Source organism: Pristis pectinata, chromosome 8 (assembly GCF_009764475.1).
Source record: "Pristis pectinata isolate sPriPec2 chromosome 8, sPriPec2.1.pri, whole genome shotgun sequence".
NCBI lineage: Eukaryota > Metazoa > Chordata > Chondrichthyes > Rhinopristiformes > Pristidae > Pristis > Pristis pectinata.
Window position 1 is genome coordinate 34,775,859 of NC_067412.1, and position 22,465 is coordinate 34,798,323.

The window sequence follows — 22,465 nt, forward strand, 5'->3', positions numbered from 1 at the left end:
TTTTTAAAGAATTTGTTGATGGTTTTTCAGCTTCTAAATTTCATATTGATGTTCCAGTCTATTATGTGCTCTGTGAAATGTTGAAAATATCAATTTAAAATTGAGCTTTTAACTTTATAATTTACTGTGATTGGGGGTTCACTCAGTAACTCCATGCCATTTTCTGACATCAGTTGGTTGTAGGTATCAATTCAAAGGTACTCCCAGCACTCAGAAGCCAAAATGTCATCAAGCTGATTGAGCTTCCAATTGCAGTAAATTATAAAGTTAAAAGCACAATTTTAAATTAATATTTTCAACATTTTACAGAACAAAACAAGACGAAACATACAAGTGCTCTGGCCACACACTCAGCCCACACTGCGGACTGACCTTGCAGGTTCAGGTATTCGTTCCTGCACTTTTGGTGCCTCCAGAACAAATTTGAAGTGGAGCCTTTGGTGGATCTTGCAGGTTCTCACATAATAAGTCAATGATGTGGTGTATAAATATATACACCATACATAAACATCCTTTGTATCTGTTTATATTAAACCATATATTACTGTGTATCCAGCAGCATTATCATGCCTAGTCATCGATTTCTACCTCGAGGTGATGACATAATCTATGATTTTCTTAATAGTAAACTTATGCTGGATCTGGAGGGAGCTTATTCAGCTGTCTAATGTTGGGGTGATGGATGGTATTTACAGGTTCACCACTAGTAGTTGGAACAATTTTAGAGGCAGAGCTAATACATGAAGCATGTTGCCCTTAAGTGATTTGTTCTCCATTGCACATGATGCATTAGCCTGGATTTTATGGTCATAGAAAAGAACACAGAACAGTACAACAATGGAACAGATCTTTTGGCCCACAATGTCTGTGCTGACCATGATGCCAAATGAAACTAATCCCATCTGCCAGCACATGATCTATATCCCTCCATTCCTTTGATGTTCGTGTGTCTGTCTAAGTGCCTCTTGAACACCACTATCATGTCTGCTTCCACCACCACTTCTGGCAGTGCATTTCAGGCACCTACCACTTTCTGTAAAAAAAACTTGCCCCACACATCTCCCTTAAACTATCCCCCACTCACCTTAAAGCTATGCCCTCTAGTATTTGATATTCCTACCCTGGGAGAGAGACTCTGATTATCTACCCTATCCACGTCCCTCATCATTTTATAAACTTCTATCAGATCTCCCCTAAGCCTTGGAAGTTCCAATCCAAAATCAATCCAGGTCTGTCCAACCAATGCTGTCCAATCCAGGCAGCATCCTGGTGAACCTCCTCTGCAACCTCTCCAAAGCCTCCACATTGTTACTGCCATGGGGTGACTTGAACTTTACACAATACTCCAAATGTGGCCGAACCAAAGTTTTATACAATTGCAACATGGCTTCCTGACTCTTAAACTCAGTGCCCTGACTGATGAAGGCAAGCATGCCATATGCCTTCTTTACCACCCTATCTACTTGTGTTGCCACTTTAAGGGAGCTATCGACTTAAACCCCAAGGTTGCCCTGTATATCAATGCTCTTAAGTGTCCTGCTGTTTACTGTGTATGTTTCCCTTACATTTGACCTCCCAAAGTGCAACAGTTCATGCTTGCCCGGATTAAATTCCATATGCCATTTCTTCACCCATATCTGCAACTGTCCTATATCCTGCTGTATCCTTTGACAATCTTCTTCACTATCCACAACTTCACCAATTTTGGTATATTCTGTAAACTTATGAGTCAGCCCACCTGCGTTTTTGTCCAAGTCACTTATATATATCACAAAGAATGATCTCATAGAACAGCAGAATAAATATGCTGAATAAGCCTGAAGTCACCACTACTGGGAGACTGACTATAATGTGATTGATATTTTACAGCCACTGAGTATCACTTGGGCTTGTTAAAAGCCAAACTTGCAAAGTATAGAGCACACTTGCTGGAACCCCCAAAATCTACTGGATCCAAAGGAGAAGGCTTTGATGTGATGAAATCAGGAGATGCCAGGGTAGCATTGATTGGATTCCCTTCTGTGGGTAAGGTAGGAACAAGTTTAGTTTGTACATCTTTACACTCTTCAATAACAATACTATCTCTTTGGACCAACAGGGTTGGTGGGACAAACTAGAGGAGATACTGAAAGTGGACAGTAGTTCAGTCAGCATCTTAAATGTGCAAGCCTTGTTTCCTTCGGAAACCACTCGATGACCGCTAACATCCAAAGCATTAATCCTTTGTACTGCACACTTCCTATTTTGGCTTTTGTTTTTTTTCGTCTTGAGTAAGTAAATTTGAACTTTATCTCTTACTCTTAATCCACCACCATCTTCCAAGGCCTTAAAAACAACATGAATCGTGACCACAGCAATAGAAAAACCCATGTACCATCCTCTGTAATGTGGGAATTTTATTGGGACATAGAAGGACTTTACACCTTCTGATCAATGTTTTGAACAGAAAATTTTTTACTCTAATTGTCTTTTTTAAAGTGCTCTGCCAGTCAAATGTAGATTTATTTTTCTGATTACAATTTCTTATTACTCTAAAGTATCAAAACATGAAAGCTTTGTTGTAATTGGTCACGTGAAATGCTGTATGCACATGTCAAATTGTTGTTCTAGGCAGTACTTGTTTTCTGTAAATCAGAAGTTTGTGATCTTCATGCCAGAGGTTTGTGTTTATTATTATCAGATTGTCAATCATATGAAGAAAGTAGAAGATTAAAATATTTCTAGCTCTTTCTTATGGTTTAAGGGCATTAAGGACATCACTAATTAATATTTAAAGTATTTTCAAAATAACTCCTTATGTACAAAATGCTTTGAAACATTTGCCAGGATAATAAGATACTATGTAAATGTAGCTTAGCTGATAAATGGGATGATCCAAGGTGACCTTTGCTTGTATGGCGCAATCAACACAAGACCCATGAGATACTAGAGTATAAGAAAAAAAACTTTTTATTCACAAAAAAAATTCTAAGTAGTTCTGAAAAATAACCTCAAGTGAGGCTTTTTAGTCAGCTTCACGTTACAGCTTTGTACCTTACTTGTGTTGAATTAAGTCGCTTTTCCTTTTTTTTTCCTAAGCTGTGCTTCTCTTCTAGGTTATGGGAAGTCAGGGAGAGCTCCAGTGTCCCTGGGGACTACACCTCTGAGAAGTGCATCTGGTTGCAGCTCCTTACTGACTATGTTAGGGAACTGGAGCTGGATGAACTCCGGATCATACGGGAAACTGAAGAGATGATAGAAGTTACAGGGAGGCAGTCACACTTAGGTTGCAGGGAAAGGGGGATAGGCAGTCAGTGCAGGGCACCCCTGTGGTCATTCCCCTCAGTAGCAAGTATATCATTTTAGATACTGTTGGGGGGGGGGGGGGGGGGGGGGGACCTACCAGAGGAAAGCCACAGTGGCCAGGTTTCTGGCACTGAGTCTGGCTCTGTGGCTCAGAAGGGAAGGGATGGGAAAAGGAGTGCAATAGTGATAGGAGGATTCATTGGTTAGGGGAACAGATAGGAGATCTTGTGGATGAGAACGAGACTCCCGGATGGTATGTTACCTCCTAGGTGCCAGAGTCAGAGACGTGTCAGAATGAGTCCACAGCATTCTTAAGGGGGAGGGTGAGCAGCCAGAAGTCGTGGTCCATGTTGGTACCAATGATTATAGGCAGGAAGGCTGACGAGGTCCTGTAAAGCGAGTTCAGGGAGTTAGGTCCCAAGTTAAAAGACAGGACCTCCAGGGTGGTGATCTCAGGATTGCTACCCGTGCCACATGCTAGTGAGGCAAGAAGTAGGAAGATAGTCCAGTTCAACACATGGCTAAGGAGATGGTGCAGCAGGGAAAGTTTCAGATTTTTGGATCATTGGAAAAATGGAGACAGACACAGAGTCCATAGAACTGAGGCATAAGAGTAATGAGGTCATGGACCGTATCCAGATTACGGAAGAGGAGCTGCTGGCTGTCTTGAGGAGAATGAAGGTAGATAAATCCACAGGGCCAGGCAAGATGTCCCCTCGGACCTTGTGGGAGGCTAGTGCAGAAATTGCAGGAGACCTGGCAGAGATATTTTAAATGTCCTTAGCCACAGGAGAGGTGCTGGAGGATGGCTAATGTTGTTCCATTGTTCAAGAAAGGCTCTAAGCATAAGCTACGAAATTGTAGGCTGGTGAGCCTGACATCAGTCGTGGGTAAATTATTGGAAGGTATTCTAAGGGACAGGATATATAAGTATTTGGATAGACTGGGCCTGATTCGGGATAGTCCGCATGGCTTTGTGCATGGTAGGCAATGTCTAATCAACCTTAGAGTTCTTTGAGAAGGTTACCAAGAAGGTCGATGAGGGAAAGGTGGTGGACGTGGTCTACTTGGACTTTAGCAAGGCCTTTGACCAAGTCCCACATGGGGAGCTGCTCCAGAAGGTTAGGTCGCTTGGCATTCAGGATGAGATAGCCAATTGAATTCAACATTGGCTTAGCGGGAAAAGCCAGAGAATTGTGGTAGATGCTTGTCTGTCTGACTGGAGGCCTGTGACTAGTGGCGTGCCGCAGGGATCAGTGCTGGGTCTGTTGTTGTTTATCATCTATATTCATGATTTAGATGATAACGTGATAAACTGGATTGGCAAATTTGCCGATGACACCAAGATTAAGGGCATATTGGACAGCGAGGAAGGCTATCAAAGCTTGCAGCGTGATCTTGATCAGCTAGGAAAATGGGTTGAAAAATGGCAGATAGAATTTAATGTAGACAAGTGTGAGGAGTTGCACTTTGGGAGGACAAAGCAGGGTACAGTGAATGGTAGGGTTCTGAGGTGTGCAGTAGAACAAAGGGACCTGGGAATACAGATCCATAGTTCCTTGAAAGTGGTGTCACAGGTAGATAGGGTTGTAAAGAGAGCTTCTGGCACTTTGGCCTTCATAAATCAGGGCATTGAGTACAGGAGTTGGGATGTTATGTTGAAGTTGTACAAGATGTTGGTGAGGCCAAATTTAGAGTATTGTCTGAAGTTTTGGTCACCTACCTACAGGAAAGATATCAATAAACTTGAAAGAGTGCAGAGAAAAAAGGGCTGTTGCCGGGACTTGAGGACCTGAGTTATAGGGAAAGGTCGAATAGGTTAGGACTTTATTCCCTGGAGCACAGGAGAAAGAGGGGAGATCTTATAGTATACAAAATTATGAGGGGTACAGATAGGTGAACGCATGCAGGCTTTTTCCCCTCAGGTTGGGTGAGACTGGAACTAGAGGACATAAGTTTAGGATGAAAGGTGAAATATATAAGGGGAATCGGAGGGGGAACTTCTTCACTCAGAGGTTGGTCCAAGTGTGGAACGAGCTGCCAGTAGAAGTGGTAGATGTGGGTTCAATTGTAACATTCAACAAAGGTTTGGATAGGTACATGGATGGGAGGGGTTTGGGGGGATATGGTCCAGTGCAGATCGATGGGACTAGGCAGAAGATCAGGTCGACATGGACTAGATGGAATGAAGGGCCTGTTTCTGTGCTGTAGTGCTTTATGATTTCATATTTGTCTTTCAGTCTACGTTTTTGAGTTTGATGACTTCCACTGCAAGCGAAGCAGCTTCGTATGAATTTACAACCCTTACCTGCATTCCAGGTGTCATCGAGGTGAGACATTTTCTTCAAAAACAAAAAAAACTGCAGATGCTGGAAATCTGAATTATAAACAAGATTTCATAACTGACTTGACAGCTCGGGCAGCATTTGTGGAAACAGAAGTGGAATTAACATTTCAGTTCAATGATCTTTCAACAGGACGATTCTCTTCATAGATGCTGGCTGACTTGCTGAGTGTTTCCAGGATTTAATGTTTTTATTTGAGAACATTTCTTGTGTAGTTAATTATTGGGACTTTTGTAAAATTAAACAATGCTGTATCTTCACCTGTGCCTTGTGATTGGGATGCTAGTGGACTGCATTTGTTGCTGTCATTTGATCTTGTCCGCCCTTGACAGAAGAATGTATGCCATTCACTGCGATTAAATTCCAACCAGTTCAGGGTTTTTTTATTCAAACCTCAGTTGTTTGTAGAGCTCATCTGCTGGTGATTAAATCACTCTTCATTCCTAAAACAGCCAGACTGCCATAATTGCCTTATAATATTCCCCTTCAGCCCTTGAGTAGTTATTTCTTCATTCTCTTGCTGTTTTTATTGCCTCCTCTTTCTGCTGTTATAAAAAAGTAACTGAACTAATTTGCATCCATTTCTGGATCAGTGAAATGAAAAGTAGTTTCTTACATTTTTCAACAATCTTTTCCCCTCCATTTCTTCTGAATGGTGTGAATGCTTGTCCACCTTGTCTATAGCTCCCCTTGATTTATTTGGAACGCTAGAAGTTGTTTGGAGGCAAATCAGCAGCTCTACCTACAGTATTTGAAGGAATTGTGGTGATATGCCAAGTTCCTATTAAATAGGTTATGTTCTGGAAATAATGTTGCGGGGGCTGTGCTTGCATGTAAAAATTCCATCCCTCCAGGAAGGCCTATCAGGAGTCTCATGAGACTGATGGTATGCAGTGCATGATAGCTTTCAAGTTTTAACAACAAACTACTCTGTGAAGGAGAAATCACTGTAGGCTGCAGTCAGAACTAATATTTATTTGGAAGTTGGATAGAATTTTCCATTGACTGCACATGTAGTAGTAAATGTAAAAATCCAGATATTACAGTCTGTGGCTCTGCTGCTCTGGAGGCTGTGATAATAATAACTTCACATCATTCCACACGCTTCACTGCTGAGCCTCTTGTGAACTTCCCGAGAGACTCTGCACTGAAGCAAGTGCAGTGATGTGAACCTGATATACTTACCCAATATATGCAAACTGTGTTTGCCAGAAAATATAAGTGCTTATTTATTTTAGTGTAGGTACTCTTTAATGACTTTGACTTTTAATTATTAACAAGCAACTTATCTGGGACTGAAAATCAACTTTTAACAATTGTGATGTTCATCATAGAAGTTTAAAATAAAGACATCTAAATGAAACATATTTTCCTTAATTAGCAGAAGAAAAATAATCAGACAATTAAGTCATCACTAATGTTTGTATACTTCTGCACTAACAATCATGGAGCGTGATGGCAGGGAGTTTGGAGCCAAACATCCTATATTGCACATTGGCTGGTTTGTGATTTTGGAAATCCTAAAAGACATTAAATACCACAAATATACTTTACCCCTGTGAGCCAAAGAGTGAAACTATTGTGAGCAAATTTTTAGTTGCTTTAAACACAAGAATAAAATGACTTAATATGTTTTTCTTTTGTAATCCAGCATAAAGGTGCTAACATTCAGCTTTTGGATCTGCCTGGTATCATTGAAGGAGCAGCACAAGGTTTGTACATGTCACTGTTTAATTGGAATACATCTTATAATTCATTCAGAAAGGTTTTACTGTTGGGCTGTCGTCATAAAACCTTTGTTCAATGTTCTAATCACAATTTTACACTCTGGTTTTGGAGGAAAGGAGACTGGGAAAGTTGAAATGAAAGATTTGGTATTGAAGGCTGGTGCTCTAGAACTAGCTGTGCAGCTAGCCAAGGTGTCCCAGTACAGTTACAACAGCGACATCCACCTGATAATGGGGAAAATTGCCCAGATATGTCCTATTTGCAGAACGCAAGACAAATCCAATTCAGCTAATTACTGCCCAATCAGTCTACTGCAAATCATCAGCAAAGTGACGGAAGGTGATTTCAACATTACTATCCACAGCACTTTCTGACAAGTAACCTGCTCACCAGTTAGAATTTTGCCTGGAACACTTGGTTTCATGCCTTATTGGAGCTGAATTTCAGAGGTGAGGTGAAAGTGAATGCCTTCGATATCGAGATTGCATTTGACTGAGTGTGGCATCACAGAGTCCTGGTAAAAATGAAGTCAGTAAACGTCAATGGGGAAAAAAAAACTCCAGTAGTTGGAGTCATACCTTCCACAAAGGAAGCTTGCTGTGGTTGTTGGCAGTGAATCATCCCAGCCCTAGATATTGCTGCAGGAGTTCCTCAGGGCATTGTCTGAGCCCCAATCATCCTCAGTTGCTTCATCAGTGACATTCTTCATTCCTTCCATCATCACATCAGAAGTGCTGATGACTGTACAATGTTCAATTCCATTCACCGCCCTTTAGCAAATGAAGCAGTCTGTGTCTATGCAGCAAAAACTAGACAACATTCAGGCATGGGATGATAAGTGGCAAGCAACATTTGTGCCACAAAACACAACAAAGAACTAGGCGTCCCCTCAATGCCTCCGGTAACTGTGGACAGCCAGGTGGAATGGGTGGGGGGGGGGGGGGGGGGTGCAAAGGGGTAAGAAATCAGTAAAGCAACATCAGAGTAGGCTGCGATCGGAGAGGGGGGACTTCCAGACACAGTGATGGAACTAGGGACTGCAGATACTGGAATCTAGAGCAACAACAATCAGCTGGAGAACTCAGCAAGTGGAGCAGCATCTGTGGGAGGAAAGGAATTGTCGATATTTCAGGTTGAGACCCTGCATCAGGACTAATGGTGGAGAGGGAAGATAGCCAGTATAAAGAGAGGGGGAGTGGTGAGACGGGAATACAGCCAGGCAAACTAAAAGCAACCTGTCCTTGTGGGTTTAATGATGTAAATAAAAACTTTGAAATAAATGATGGAGTTAAAACTGGAGGGCAGAGGTTTAGGAGAAGGGATAGGAGGTTTAGAGGGGATCTGAGGGAGGATTTTTTCACCAGCGGGTGTTTGGAATCTGGAGCATACTGTCTGAGGGTGTGGTGGAGGCAGAGACTCTCACAACATTTAAAAAGTATCTAGATGAGCACTTGAATCACCAAGGCGGAGAAAGCTATTCAGCAAGTACTGGTAAATGGGATTAGTATAGATAGTACTGGACAGTTGGAATGGACATAGTGGGCTGAAGAGCCTGTTTATGACTCTATGACTCTAAATGTACAAGAATGCAAGAACATAGGAGCAGGAGTAGGCCACCAGGCCCCTCCAGCTTTCCCACCATTCAATGTGAACATGTCTGATCAAATCCAGGCCTCAACTCTTCCTCTATGCCAAATTCCCATGGCACTCAGTCCCTTGATCTTTCAAAAATTTATCTACCTCCACTTTAAATACTTCAAGGCAATGACCATCTATAACGAGAGCTTTTAACCACCTACCCTTGATAATCAGTGGTAGGTGGTTAGACTTCATCTGCATCGAAAGTCTTCAGATGTCTGGGTGAATGCAGCTCCAACAACTCCCACAAAACTTGACAAAGCAGCATATTTGATTGACGCTCCATCAACTGCCCTAAATGTTCATTCCTCCCATCGGCTGTGCACAGTGGCTGCAGTGCATACCATCCAAAAAAATACTACAGTTACTCACCTAGGCTATTCTGACAGCACTTCTTAAGCCCACAGTCTCCACCACAAGAAGGACAAGGACAGCAGATGCATAGAAACTGCACTGCCTGCAGGTTCCCCTCCACATTGCACACCATACTTGTGTGGAAAAATGTCACTAGCCCTTCATCATTGCTGGGTCTGAATGCTGGAACTTTAATTTTTTTTTATTTTATTTACAGCGTGGTAACAGGCCCTTCCTGCCCAATGAGTCCGCGCCGCCCATTTGAAACCCAAATTAACCTACCTGTACATCTTCCTCCCCAGCACTGTGGGAGTACCTTCAGAAGGACAGCAGCAGTTGAAGGAGGTGGCCAACTACCACCTTCTCATGGACAGTTGGGGATGGCAATAAATGCTTACCCTGCCATCAACCCTCAGGTCCCAAAAAGAGATTTTTTAAAATGATGCACATTGGCCTTGTAATGTCGGTTATATTGTTTGTCTAGTTGGATATTTTGTTGACCTTGCTTCTGGAAATATGACAGTGTTGAGTGTGGGAGTCTGTATATTTCTTATATCAGGATACTAACAGTGTTCTCTTATGAAATTTCTCTCCGCTCTTCAGATTTTCTTAAAAACTTACTTATAAAGTGATCACTCATTCAAATCCACCCATATTTGTCTACAATTAAAACAATTCATGAAATTCTTAAATAATTTTTTCTTAGCAGTTTACATTAGGAATCTTATCTGAATTCATTGCTAAAATACTTTATTTAAATCTGTGCAGGAAAAGGTCGTGGTCGCCAGGTGATTGCAGTTGCTAGGACTGCAGATGTTGTAATAATGATGCTGGATGCAACAAAGGGTGATGTCCAAAGGTGTGTCGGCATGGAAGTGTTAAAAATGTCCATAATCAGTTGCTCTAAGTTTTTAAAATTTGGAAATAATAGTATGTTGTTATGTGAAAAGATAAATTAATAGTTCAGATATTCATTCCAATTAAGCATCCTAATGTTCCTTTAATGAGTTTGGATAGTTGAACACAAATTGAGGATTGAATGTTGGGATATTTTTTAATCTGTATGGTTTAATACAACATTAAATGGTTCTTTTGCTAGTGGCTGGTTTAATATAAATTATAACAGTTTCATTTTCATTACTGTTTAATGACACAGCCTGTAGTTGTATTTTGACATTAACCGACTCTAACTTGGTTCTCAAGGTGCATGTGCAATTTGCTTAACTTGAGCTAATGTTAGATATTTGTATTGAAGTTTGGTAGTTGAAATGTAAAGTTGAGTAACAGAATATAGCCGCCACAGGCTTTTGTTTTTGCAACTGTAACTAAATTTCAAGGTATACCTTGCTTTGGGGGGGGGGGGGGGGGGAAGAGGAGGAGGGGGAATTATTCAATTGTGAAAGTTGAGAGTGAAATTGCAAACTGAAACTGCTTCCTATTTTCACATTAGGAATTTACTGGAAAAGGAGTTGGAGTCTGTAGGAATCCGATTAAACAAGCCTAAACCCAATATTTATTTTAAGGTGAGGCATAGAGATTTGTTTTTTCTGTAATTGAACTGTCATTTTTGCACTCAGGCTCTTCACTTTGCATGTTGAATTTTAGGTCCTGTAAATGTTTCCTTTCTTATAATTTTTGCTTTCTTAGCATTTTATTGCTTCTTTGGGGATATCTTGGAACAGGACATTTTTAAGTGGAAGGGTTCAATACTAATGTGATGCAGGAGGTTTGGCCTGGACATGAGAAAGCATCAGGTCTCTATAGGGGGATGAAGAGTTTGAGTGAGTGACAAACCTGAAGCAGCAGTGCAGCTGGAGTGACTGTACAAATGTCACTTGTGTTATTATATGGCATAACACATAATCTGTGTTGTCCAACTCTGAAGACAAACCTGAAACCCACAACCTAGGCATTACTAAACTATCAACCTATTAAGAATGAAAAATCCAAATGAATCATGACCAACGCTGCCCCGATTCCCCAGTTCCAACAACAACAGTTTCACAGACAGAAGACATGGGATTAAGGTGAGGAGTAGAGAGAATTTGAAGATTTTGCTTTTCACCCAGCTGTTGGTTGCAACCTTGAATGCACTGCCTGAGAAGGTGTTGGAGGCAGATACTCTCAACATTTAAAAAGTATCTGGATGAGCACTTGAATCGCAAGGCATTGAAGGCTAAGGGCCAATTGCTACTCACTGAGAATAATACAAATGGTACTTGGTGGACAGCATGGATATGGTGGACCGAAGGGCCCGTTTCTGTGCTGTATGACTGATAACCAATAAATCAATGTATAGAAGTGTATTGGGAATTATTGGATTATGTACTTGAGGGATTCAGAAGATTGATATAATTTGCACTTCCATATCTTGTGTTTTCATAATGTTAGTGTTCTGATTTGCCTAACACAGTTAGAAAAACAACAGGTACAGAGGTACCCTTGCCCATATCCATGACTTTGTCATTACCAGCTCTGATTTCACCAACAGCCTCCTGTTTGATGCCTTCACCCCTATAAATCCTGGAACCCCATTGCTGGCTTTATGCTCCACAGTAAGGTTCACCTAAATTATTAAATATACAGTCCATGATTTTTTTTTCTTGGCCTTGCTGAACTTTTTCCAGCCAATTGTAAACTTCAATTCATACTACATCTCTAACTGGCCCTCTGTGAATGCTCTCTCTTCTCATTTGTCAGAGTATTAACCATTTTGCATCTACTTTCTAAAATTTCATTCCTAAATCAACATGCCACTTAACTGCTTTGTGTACTCCTTCAAAACCTCCTTGAACCCATTGCAACAGTTCAACTTTCAGTCATAGCGTTTAGAATAGGAGGCCACTTGGCCATTAAGCCTGTTATTAAAAACAGCCCATTCCCCTTGCTTCTTCCTTGTAACAATACAAATTATTTTCTCTCAAGTACCTATCCTATTCTAATATTGAAAGCGCTGATTTCACTCTGTTCTCCACCACCTTAGTGGTTATGAGCAAGAACTCACTTGCATTCTTTTTTTTCAATTTTTTTTTACTTCAGTGTGCTTTACCCATCACTTTAAATCTGCAACCCTGGTTCTTGAAGCATTCAACTAGTGGACAAAGCTTCACTCTATCCTATCTAAACCTATCATGATATTATACACCTTTATCAAATCTTCCTTTAAGTCATTTCTATAAATCTTCAATTACGACATCTGGGCCTTAAGTATGCATTTCAGGTTATTATGTTCTATGTTGCATGTTTTAAGTATGTGGCACTCTCACTAGTAGATCAATGGATGAAAACATTAGAATGTCAGTGATTTCTCAAGGAATCTGCAGTTGGTCACAGTAATGTGGGTTCCAGTGTCTCCTGAGCACTGAGGGCAGATGCATGTTAGTATACATGTGGGGATGTCCAATGTGTTGGAAGTGGAGGCACGTTAAACCAGTTAGCTCTAAACGTTTACCCACCATTCCCCCATACCAAAACCCAAACTTTGGAATTTGTAGCACTGTTTAAACTTCAAGCTAGAGAACTGTAGTTGGACAGACTCTTCCTAATTGGTCACTGTCCTATATTCAGGGAACAAGTGATATTTTAAAAAAATATTGAGACACAGGGAGTTCAAAAATCATCATGTGCTTTTCACATTAATACACAAAGTCAAAGTCATTGAGTCATAGAGTAATGGAGAACCAACTCACCCATATCCCGCTAAACCTTCCCTATCCATGTACTTATCCAAATGTCTTTTAAATGTTGTTGTACCTGCCTCAATTACTTTCTCTGGCAGCTTGTTCCATGTACGCACCATCCTCTATGTGAAGAAGTTGCCCCTCAAGTCCTTTTTAAATCTTTCCCCTCTCATCTTAAACTATGCCCTCTAGTTTTTGGTTCCCTTTTCCTAGGAAAAAGACTGTGTGCATTCACCCTGTCTATGCCCCTCATGATTTTATACACCTCTATAAGGTCACCCCTCACTCTCCTACGTTCCAAGGAATAAAGTCCTAGCCTGCCCAACCTCTCCCTGTACCTCGGGGGCCCTTTGATTAATCTTATCTGGAGATGAAACAAGCTTGCTAACTGGATTGGCTCTAAAGTGTTGTGTTGAACATTCCCATTCTATCAGCATGTTCTTAATCATTTTAGCCAAAATATACTTTGTACTTCAACAGTTTTAATAACTTGCTATCAAATTATGTGTCTAAGCTTTTACATTTAGTTTCATATATTTCTTTTTCAGCCCAAGAAAGGTGGTGGGATCTCTTTCAACTCGACAGTTACATTGACTCAATGTTCTGAAAAATTAGTACAGCTCATCTTGCACGAATACAGTATCCTTTGTTATGCTGGAAAATCTTCAGAGTATGACTCCTCACCACCACCACAAGCAACGACATACTAAGCACACCACCATCCCCTCACATAGCCCTTTAATGTGAAAATACCCAACAGTTTTTTCCAGGTACAAGGAGAGTATGTAGAGATCAAGTAAAAAAAGAAGATAGAATTGTGTCTGAAAGTTTGCTCAATGAAATGAATCTCCCGGTGGTATTTAAAGAGGTTGCAGGAGGCAGAGATTCAGTGTGAGGACTACTCAGCTGATGGGACATGCTGGTGAAGGGGTGTTTAAGAGACCAGAGAAAGGGAAGGATTGGAATGCAAAAGTTAGAGATGCTGGAAATCTGAAATACAAAGAGAAAATGCTGGCAATATCAGCAAGTGAGGTGATAGCTGTGAAGAGAGAAACAAAGTTAATGTTTCATGTTGAGGAATTTTTATTGGAGCTGAAAATATGAGAAAGCAAGCGTATTCTAAGTTGCAGAGGAGGAAGGGTGGAGATCAAGAGAGTCCATATGCAGTTGGTGATGAGCACTTGTTAATCTTGAAATTCCAGACATTCTATTTGGAAATTCCAGAGTTCCATTGCTGTCCTTCTCCCCAAAACTCACTTCAAATACTAACTCTAAAGAATTTGTGTACTGCAGCAGTATGACATTTCCCTTTCATTTTTCACCCAGCCTTGAATGTTCTGAATGAGTTTGCGAACTATTGTTTTAATCTGCTTGAACACAAATTATCTAGCATTCGATTCAAATTAAAGTTATAAATGTTGGTGTTTGTTAATGTGTTGTCTGAACTGTTTACAGGGGAATATCATATTGAATTGACTAACTCAATTCAATATAATGTAAATACAAATCACTTTCTGAGACAGACACACATGTATCAGCTGGCAGAACCTGATAGGCAGCATAATAGGAGCTGAAGCTCAATATAATGTTTAATTTTCCCTCTGCTTTCTGATCACAAAATAATCACATAAACACTTAATTTTGAAAATTATCCCATTAATGGATGTGTAATCAATGGGCTTCTTGCCAGTTTTGCTAATTTAATCTGTGTTCCTCCCTAAGCAACTAAGTTATTTATAAAATGACTCTGTATGCAGATTTCGCCTTACATGATAACACTGAGGTGCTTTTTTCCCAAATTATAGGTGGGCAACTATCACCTGAATTATCTTTGCGTTGGGGACAGAGCACAAGTGGGCAGCTAAACCTCTGGGGCGAGAGGAGTGGAGGGAGGAACTCCAGGAGAGAAAGTCATAGAATTACTGTCAATAAGTCACACTATTCCTGTTCTACAAGGCTATGCAGAGTAATTGTTAGTGAGCAGTTGTTTTGCGTGAACTCTCTATTGTTCCAACCAACAGGAGACCCCAATTTGCACATAATTGGCTTCAGTCAGATTTGAGCAGGATCAGTGGCTTATTGTACTTGTTGTCTTCAACTGTTCCATTGAAATTTAAGAGGTTTATTTGGTCCTTAATATTTTTCATCCCAGAAATCTTCAATGCAGAGGTTCTTTTCAGGGAAGACGCAAGTCCTGATGAATTTATAGACGTAATAGTTGGAAACCGTGTTCACATGCCATGTCTTTATGTAAGTTAAACTCCAACACCCTTTATATTAGTAGTATTTAAGCTGAATGTTCTTTTATATATATTTAATCACTGGACGAGGAAGGTGATGTGAAAATAAAAATTTTATTGGAAGACTGTAAATGTTCCAATGCCTTCCAATGTAGAATATGTGCCTTTGCATTATTTGTAAAAGATGAGAATAGATGAGATGGAGGTAAAGAACACAAGGAATAGAAGTCTGATTCTCCATTAGACAAGATAGTGGTTGATCTACTTTGACTCCTCAAACCCCATTTCCCTTGTTTCCTTTGGATTCTAAAAATCTGTTGAACTGTGCCTTGAATATAATGAGCATCCACAAGGCTCTAGGTTGACAATTCTAAATAAAGTAAATGAATTCTTCCTGATCTCTGTTCTAACTATCCAACCCCTTATCCTGAAAAGGTGTTGTCCACTTCTTGAACGTGCAGTCAAGGGAAATAGTCTCTTATCTGCACGGCCAATTCCCTTCAGAATCTTAGAACTCTTAATTATATTAATCTTGCTCTTCTAAACAACAGAGATTATAGTCCCAATATTTCTTCATAGGAATTCCCTCTTGTTCGGAGAATAACTCCAATAAACTTTATTGCACTGCCTCCAAGGAAGATGTATCCTTTATGAGAAAAGGAGACCAAAAAATATAAGCTGTGCTACATTTGTCACCTTTCCAGAGCCCAGTATGAATTCAGTAATTACTCTTACATTCCTCGCAGTAAAGGCCAACATGCCATTTATCTTTATGATTGTGTCCTGTGCATGCATACTAACTTAAGAGACACGTGTAATGAAATGCCCAATTCTCTCTGAATGCCAACAAATAGTGAGCAGAAGTCTGGCACTTTCCCGCATAAGTTCTTCATATTGTAAATGCGCTTGATGTCATCTGTGGTGACCACTTAGTCAATACACAATTCAATCTTTAATCTAAGATACAAGAGATGTCTTTTCTATTTGGGGATCTGTATCACAACAGATGTTGCTGCTGTCTTGAAAGGAATAGCATAACTTATTTGGAAAATAGGTTATAATAGTTTTGAGGGAATGCTGTTAAGGTGCTCAGTGTCTCTATGCATCTTTATTCTGCACAGTCACATGGGGAATAACCGGTTTCATGTTGAAAAAATTTATGGATCTCACTTGAGACGGTTAACACTATAATTTACCTGTGAGTTTTAATATGTTTCCATGTTTTTGACTATAATGTTTGGAATGTTACTGTTTTTTCTCATCTTGTTAAACAGGTATATAATAAAATTGATCAGATCTCAATGGAAGAGGTAGACCGTTTGGCCAGACAATCACACAGCGTTGTCATTAGGTAAGCCTAAATTGCAGCCTACTGAAGTGCTGTTAAATCATTCTTCATTTTAAATGTGTACAGTGAGGTTTAAAGAAATAAAACACGTTAAATAATCTAAATAAACACTAAAGGCAGTAGTGAGTATGGAATAAAAACAGGAATGCTGGAAATACACAGGACATCAGGCAGCATCTGTGCATATGTTCTCTTTTGACAGACACTTGGCCTGTTGAATATTTTCAGCATTCTCTGTTTTTATGTCAGAAAGCATCTTCAGTCTTTGCTTATAAAGCAGTGAGTATGATGAGTCTCACTGGGCTTTTGTAAGAACTTGTGAAATGTTTCTTTTCCTCCTCACATCCTTCATTCTTCTGAAATCATGAACTCCTTGCAGTTCCATAGGCACTAGCCAACCAGTGGTGCTGTGACCAATGGGCGTTCTTTTGGTGAGCTTTGGTCCTTTGGCAATGCTGATGGGGGAGGGGGTGGTGAGGTAGGGAGTAATAACTTTGGTGATGGGGTATGGTTGGGCATGACACGAGGTGATCCATTGTGTACAAGTGGAGGACAAGTGATCCCTATTGTTCTGACCTGCAAGGAAAAGGGTAAATGGCAAAATGTATAAAATGAGGGAGACGTGTTAAGAATCTTGTTATTCACAATTGTCTTTAGCTTGAAATATTTGTATATTGTCTTCCTTCATGAACTCAGAATTGGTATAAAACAATTCTGCTTTAATTGGAATTAGGTTAGGCATTGACTTTGTATTTTCATGCATAACTTTACTGTTATTCCTTTTGGATGATTATTCTGAATATTTATCACTGGTTGAATAATAAATTTTAAAAATTCCTCTGAATCTTCTCTCATCTTCGTCTACATCCTTGTAATTGAGCTCAGTTTAGTTGAGTTCCATGCTATTTGCAATGTATGTATTGTTTTTCTCTAATATTGTGACTAAAGCACACCCAGCTTCAGTTTAATTGACTCTAATTTATAGTGTGCCTCTAAATTTGCCCCACAAGAGAAATTATGTGAAATTCCTGTTTGACATTATGGAGTGTACATGTGGTAAATTTAACTGTTGAAGAAAGAATTCTTATGATGTTGTTTTCTGAGCAGATTTGTGGGTTCTTCTGAATGATTTAAACATGGCATTGTTTGATTGAAACCCAAAACCGTATCTGTGGTGCAAGTATATTGCAGATACATGTGATTTGTGTGTTAGAAAGCTTTAGCACAGTAGAGTTGCTACATAATCTAACATTCGTTTATCTCTTTAAATTATGTTGAACAGGAAGCATGAGGGTACAATTACTTTTCCTCTGCCTTCCACTGCTCATTGTGCACTTGGTCAGTGGCGAATGAAAGAGATCTGGGCATATCTTGTTCTGGTTAGATCCCACCTCGAGTACTGTACTGAATCCTGGACATTGCACCTAGGGAAGAATTTTTGGGCCAAATTATTTGGAATTTAGCTGTTCTCACGCAAGCAAATCCTGGACTCACAAGGAGCTGTTATAAGTTGATGAGTTGCTGCATGACAGACACTGCTACATCTATCACTCGGCCTCAAAACTGAAGTCCTGTGGCAGACTCCAGTCTTGTTGTGATTTGGTTGGGGAATCTGCCTCTCTGATCCCAAGACAAGTCAGGATGTGGAATAGGATTGGAGACCCCATAAATTTCAATGGGGATTGTTGGCTTGGAAAATGATGCATTTTTAAATATTTTAATTATTTCGATGATTTTCTTGATTTGTAAATACTTCAATGTTTTTAATTAAATTGACCTTATTAATTAATTTTTATTTAGATTTTTTATATTATTTTTGCTAGTTTTTGGCCTTTCACTATCAAAGACGTATATTTAAAATAATTTTTTTTTTAATTTACAAAAAAGGGCCTCACAGGCCTTGCCAGCTCTGCAGCCAGCTTTGCCCTCTAACAAAGGTCGTGGGGCACTCTAGTGGCAGGGCCTGACTAGTGTGTTGCCTGAGACCCATGCATCATTGAGGCTTCATTGTCCAACTCCCGGACGTAAAGGATCAGTGAGACTTGTGGGGAGAAAGGACTGTAGGCAGCAATGCAAGCTGGATCTTCAGAAGGAGTATCAGTTTAAGTGACAGATTCGCTAGAATGACGATGGAGGTGAAATTATGGGTACAGATTGCTCAGACCAGGCTTGTATTCCTGTGAATACAGAAAATCGAGGGATAATATGATTGAGGTGTTCTAAGATTATAAAAGTAGTTGATAGGGTAGGAGAGTGATGAACTATTTCCTCTGATGATGAATGCAGAACAAATGGGAATAACACAATTAGAGATCGACTGTTTGGTAGATCATGCCAGGGACTACACCTTCACTGGAACTCTTTCCTCACCACCATTCCTTCAAATGAAGCTGGAAGTCAGTTGAAATCATCAAAGCTGAGATTGATAGATTTTTATTAGGTAAGGATGTTAAGGGTTAGGGAACAAGTGGAGATGGAGTTGAAGTAGGGATTAGTCATGATGTAATTGATTGATGGAGCAGGTTCAAGGATACTGAATGCCCTCCTGTTTCTATGTTCTCAAACTGGTCTTTGAGAAACATTTTTCAGTGTGTAAAAAGTTTAGACATCTTTGGGACATTGTTTTGCTCCATCTCTCCACAAGGGTTGCCACTTTACTATTAGTTTCAGAATCTTGGTCCTCTGTTGATTAGAAACAAAGTCTAAGCAGTGCTTCTAATGTAGCTTTATCCAGTTTCCTACTCTTGTGATTGCCTGAATGTTTGTGTTTATATCTAATTTGTCTTTTCTAGCTGTGAGATGAAGCTCAACTTGGATTATCTGCTTGACATGCTTTGGGACTACCTCGCACTAATCTGCATCTACACAAAGAAGAGAGGAGGTAGGAAAATATTCAGTACCGATTAACCTTGTGGTTTAAATTTGTGTGTGCACATTTATAATGCAAAATTTTATTTTGGCAGAAAGACCAGATTTTTCGGGTGCTATTATTATGAGAAGATCAGCTTCAGTTGAACATGTGGTAAGAAAAAGCTACTTCTTTCTGAAACACCCAGCACTTTGCCTCCCTACATCAACCTTATTTTTCTTGTGTTGAAATGTTTGCTAATGTCACAATTTCCTCTTCATTTCTGAAGAACATGGATTTTAATCTATAAGCAGTTATAAAATTAACTTCAGGAACTCTTGCCATTTTTTTCAGTAGGTAAACATGATTTTGTAACAGCTACCTTTCACAGGCCCTGCCATTTATTTGGCTCTGTTTATTCTTTGTATGATACAGTAGTGTAATTGATATGTCTGGCTAGCAATCCAGAGGTTAAGAAATTCAATCATGGCAAATTGAAAAAATGAACATAGGAATTTGCAATTACATTTTGAAAGATGGCCTCAACCTTTTGAGTTCACCTTCTACAACACTGCAGGTCACATAATACAACAATAATATAGTTGTTGACACTCTAACTTAGAATTTTATAGAATCTTTCACAATTTTGGGATGCCCAAAATACTTCCTTGCAATGCATTACTTTTAAAATGTAGCTACTGCTGCTATGCTCCACAACAGATAATTTGTATAAAACAAAATCCAACAAATATTATTCAGATAAATAGTCTTTCTTTTGGAGGTGTTGGTTAAAGGAAAAATATTGTCCAGAACACAGAGAGCATTTTCTTCTTTTTGTGTCACAGAAATGTTTTTTGTTCACATGGGAAGGCAAATATTAGTTTAGCATTTCACCTAGAAGATAGCACGTCTGACAGTACAACACTCTCTTGGTAATTTGTTGAAATGCCAGCCTAGATTATGTCCTCAAGCCCTGGAACATTGTTTGAAATCATCAGATCCTTCAGGGATGAGAAAGTTAACAAGGGAGCTAAACTGAGAAGTTAGAAGTCTTAAGCCATTTTTTATGAGTTTGGGGAATTTATTGCTTGAAAACATTACACAATTTCTACAGTATTCTTGTGACATACAAACTTATTTGTTGAGAGGCACACCATCCTATTACATATTTGGGAAACAAAGGATGAGGCTTTGGAAAATGAGCTATACTAATAATGGTCCTGTTTTTAGTTTTTCATTGTAGTTGTAGTTGTAGACTAAAGCAGAGTCTGGCATACTGTGATTTGCTCTTTTGTTATGTATACATGATTTTTAACTTGGGAAGATAAGAAAGGAATCTGCAACAAATGTAATTTGTGTTGTAAACATAACAGTATTATGATAGTAAATATATTGCCCTTGTCTCCCAACCGCAGTGTCATCGAATTCACAGAACCTTAGCAAGCCAGTTCAAGTATGCTCTAGTCTGGGTACGTATTTTGGCATTCTATCTTGAATTGATAATTAAGAATTGCTTAAGTCTGAAATATTCCACCAAGCCAGCTGATTTACACAGCTGTCTTAATTACAATTATCCCATCAACTTTAAGCAATAACATTATTCTCTTAGTTTCTCCATCTCTGTTGGATCTATTCTGACAACATCGACCTGTGAAATCTCTTCCTCTTCTTTTTCAACTGAGTATTCCATCTACTTTAGTTAATAAGTCTCTTGACCATTACTTTTCTATTTCTTGAACTTCCCCTCCCTACCAGAAGCATGATATGGTTCCCATTATCCTTGCTATCCACCTCGCCAACTTGTACATTCAGTGGATCATTATCAAGCATATTTTTGCTACCCCCTGTTTTATACCATAACCAAAGTTATCTATCTACTTTTTCTGTTTCAGTATTCTAAAGGCACTGTGTTTTCTACAACATCCTAGTCCTGTCTTCCATCATCACTAACATCCATTCCTTTCCCACACCACCTACCCAAGTGAGTACAGGAGATGCATCACCTCCTATCTTTGTTTTTCTCTTTCCACCATGCGCATTTTCAATGATTTACTTGAACGGCCTGAAGTTTGGTATGCTAGTCACAATATAGTTACAGTAAGGTGAGAGGCTCAGATGCTGGAGCAAGCCCTTATTAGAGGATGAAGGTCTGCCCCAATTTAAGTTTAAACTTGAGATCCTTTCGCAACCTAAACTGCAATTCGTGAGAAGCCTTGAATCTTCAAGGGTGGTCTCTGCCATCCACCTCCCAGGTAGGTCCTCTTTCTTTGGTGAGGGGCCCCAGGTGGTGATAATCTCAACTCTATGTATTCAGTGCCCATTCCCATCGCTCACCATAACTGGGAACCACCGTGTATGATCATGCAACAAATTTTGTTTCCCAGGCGATTTTCAGTGGATCACACAGTTTCTTTGAGATTACGTGTAGAGAACTCGGGGTTCCCCATGGCCTTGCACAAATCTGTAGTAACTCTCCTGTATGGCACCACTTCATGGCCTATTTTGCATTGAATTAGAGAGAATTGGCAAGAATTCCTATGTCATTGTCTCAGATTATTTTTTTCTGTTCTGATGAAAGATCATCATCTTGGAATGTTAACTATTTCTCCCTCTGTAGATGCTGCATGACTGCTGAACAATTTCAGCACTTTTGTTTTCACTTCAGATTTCCAGCATCTGCAGAGTTTGGTTTTAAACCTGAAATACTGAAGCTAGATCGGTAGAAAGAGTTTTATTGAAGTAATCATTTATATATGTGTAATATTGAAATGGACAAAGACTAAGGTAAAATAGGAATGATGTTTCTAAATTGGGGAAAACTAATTTTACTAGACTGAAAAGTAACTTAAAAATGGACAAGAAACAACTTCTTGAAGATAAATTAGTGTCAGTAATGGGAAACATTCAAGAAGGAAATTTGAGAGGTTCCAAATAAATAGGTTCCTACAAAAAAGGTTTGGACTACCAGAGCTGAAACCCCCAGATGATAATGTGCAGAT

At 39.5% G+C, this 22,465-nt stretch overlaps 1 protein-coding gene across 1 annotated transcript in view; it reads left to right on the forward strand.

Moving 5' to 3' along the window:
* Positions 1–22,465, forward strand: part of drg2 (developmentally regulated GTP binding protein 2) — a 31,848-nt gene that overhangs the window by 2,282 nt on the left and 7,101 nt on the right. The window contains exons 2-12 of the mRNA XM_052022487.1: positions 1,870–2,030; positions 5,526–5,615; positions 7,282–7,342; positions 10,119–10,209; positions 10,801–10,873; positions 13,579–13,669; positions 15,183–15,280; positions 16,545–16,621; positions 19,411–19,499; positions 19,582–19,640; positions 20,882–20,935. Coding sequence (XP_051878447.1) covers positions 1,870–2,030; positions 5,526–5,615; positions 7,282–7,342; positions 10,119–10,209; positions 10,801–10,873; positions 13,579–13,669; positions 15,183–15,280; positions 16,545–16,621; positions 19,411–19,499; positions 19,582–19,640; positions 20,882–20,935 — 944 coding nt within the window. The remainder of the gene's footprint in view (positions 1–1,869; positions 2,031–5,525; positions 5,616–7,281; positions 7,343–10,118; positions 10,210–10,800; positions 10,874–13,578; positions 13,670–15,182; positions 15,281–16,544; positions 16,622–19,410; positions 19,500–19,581; positions 19,641–20,881; positions 20,936–22,465) is intronic.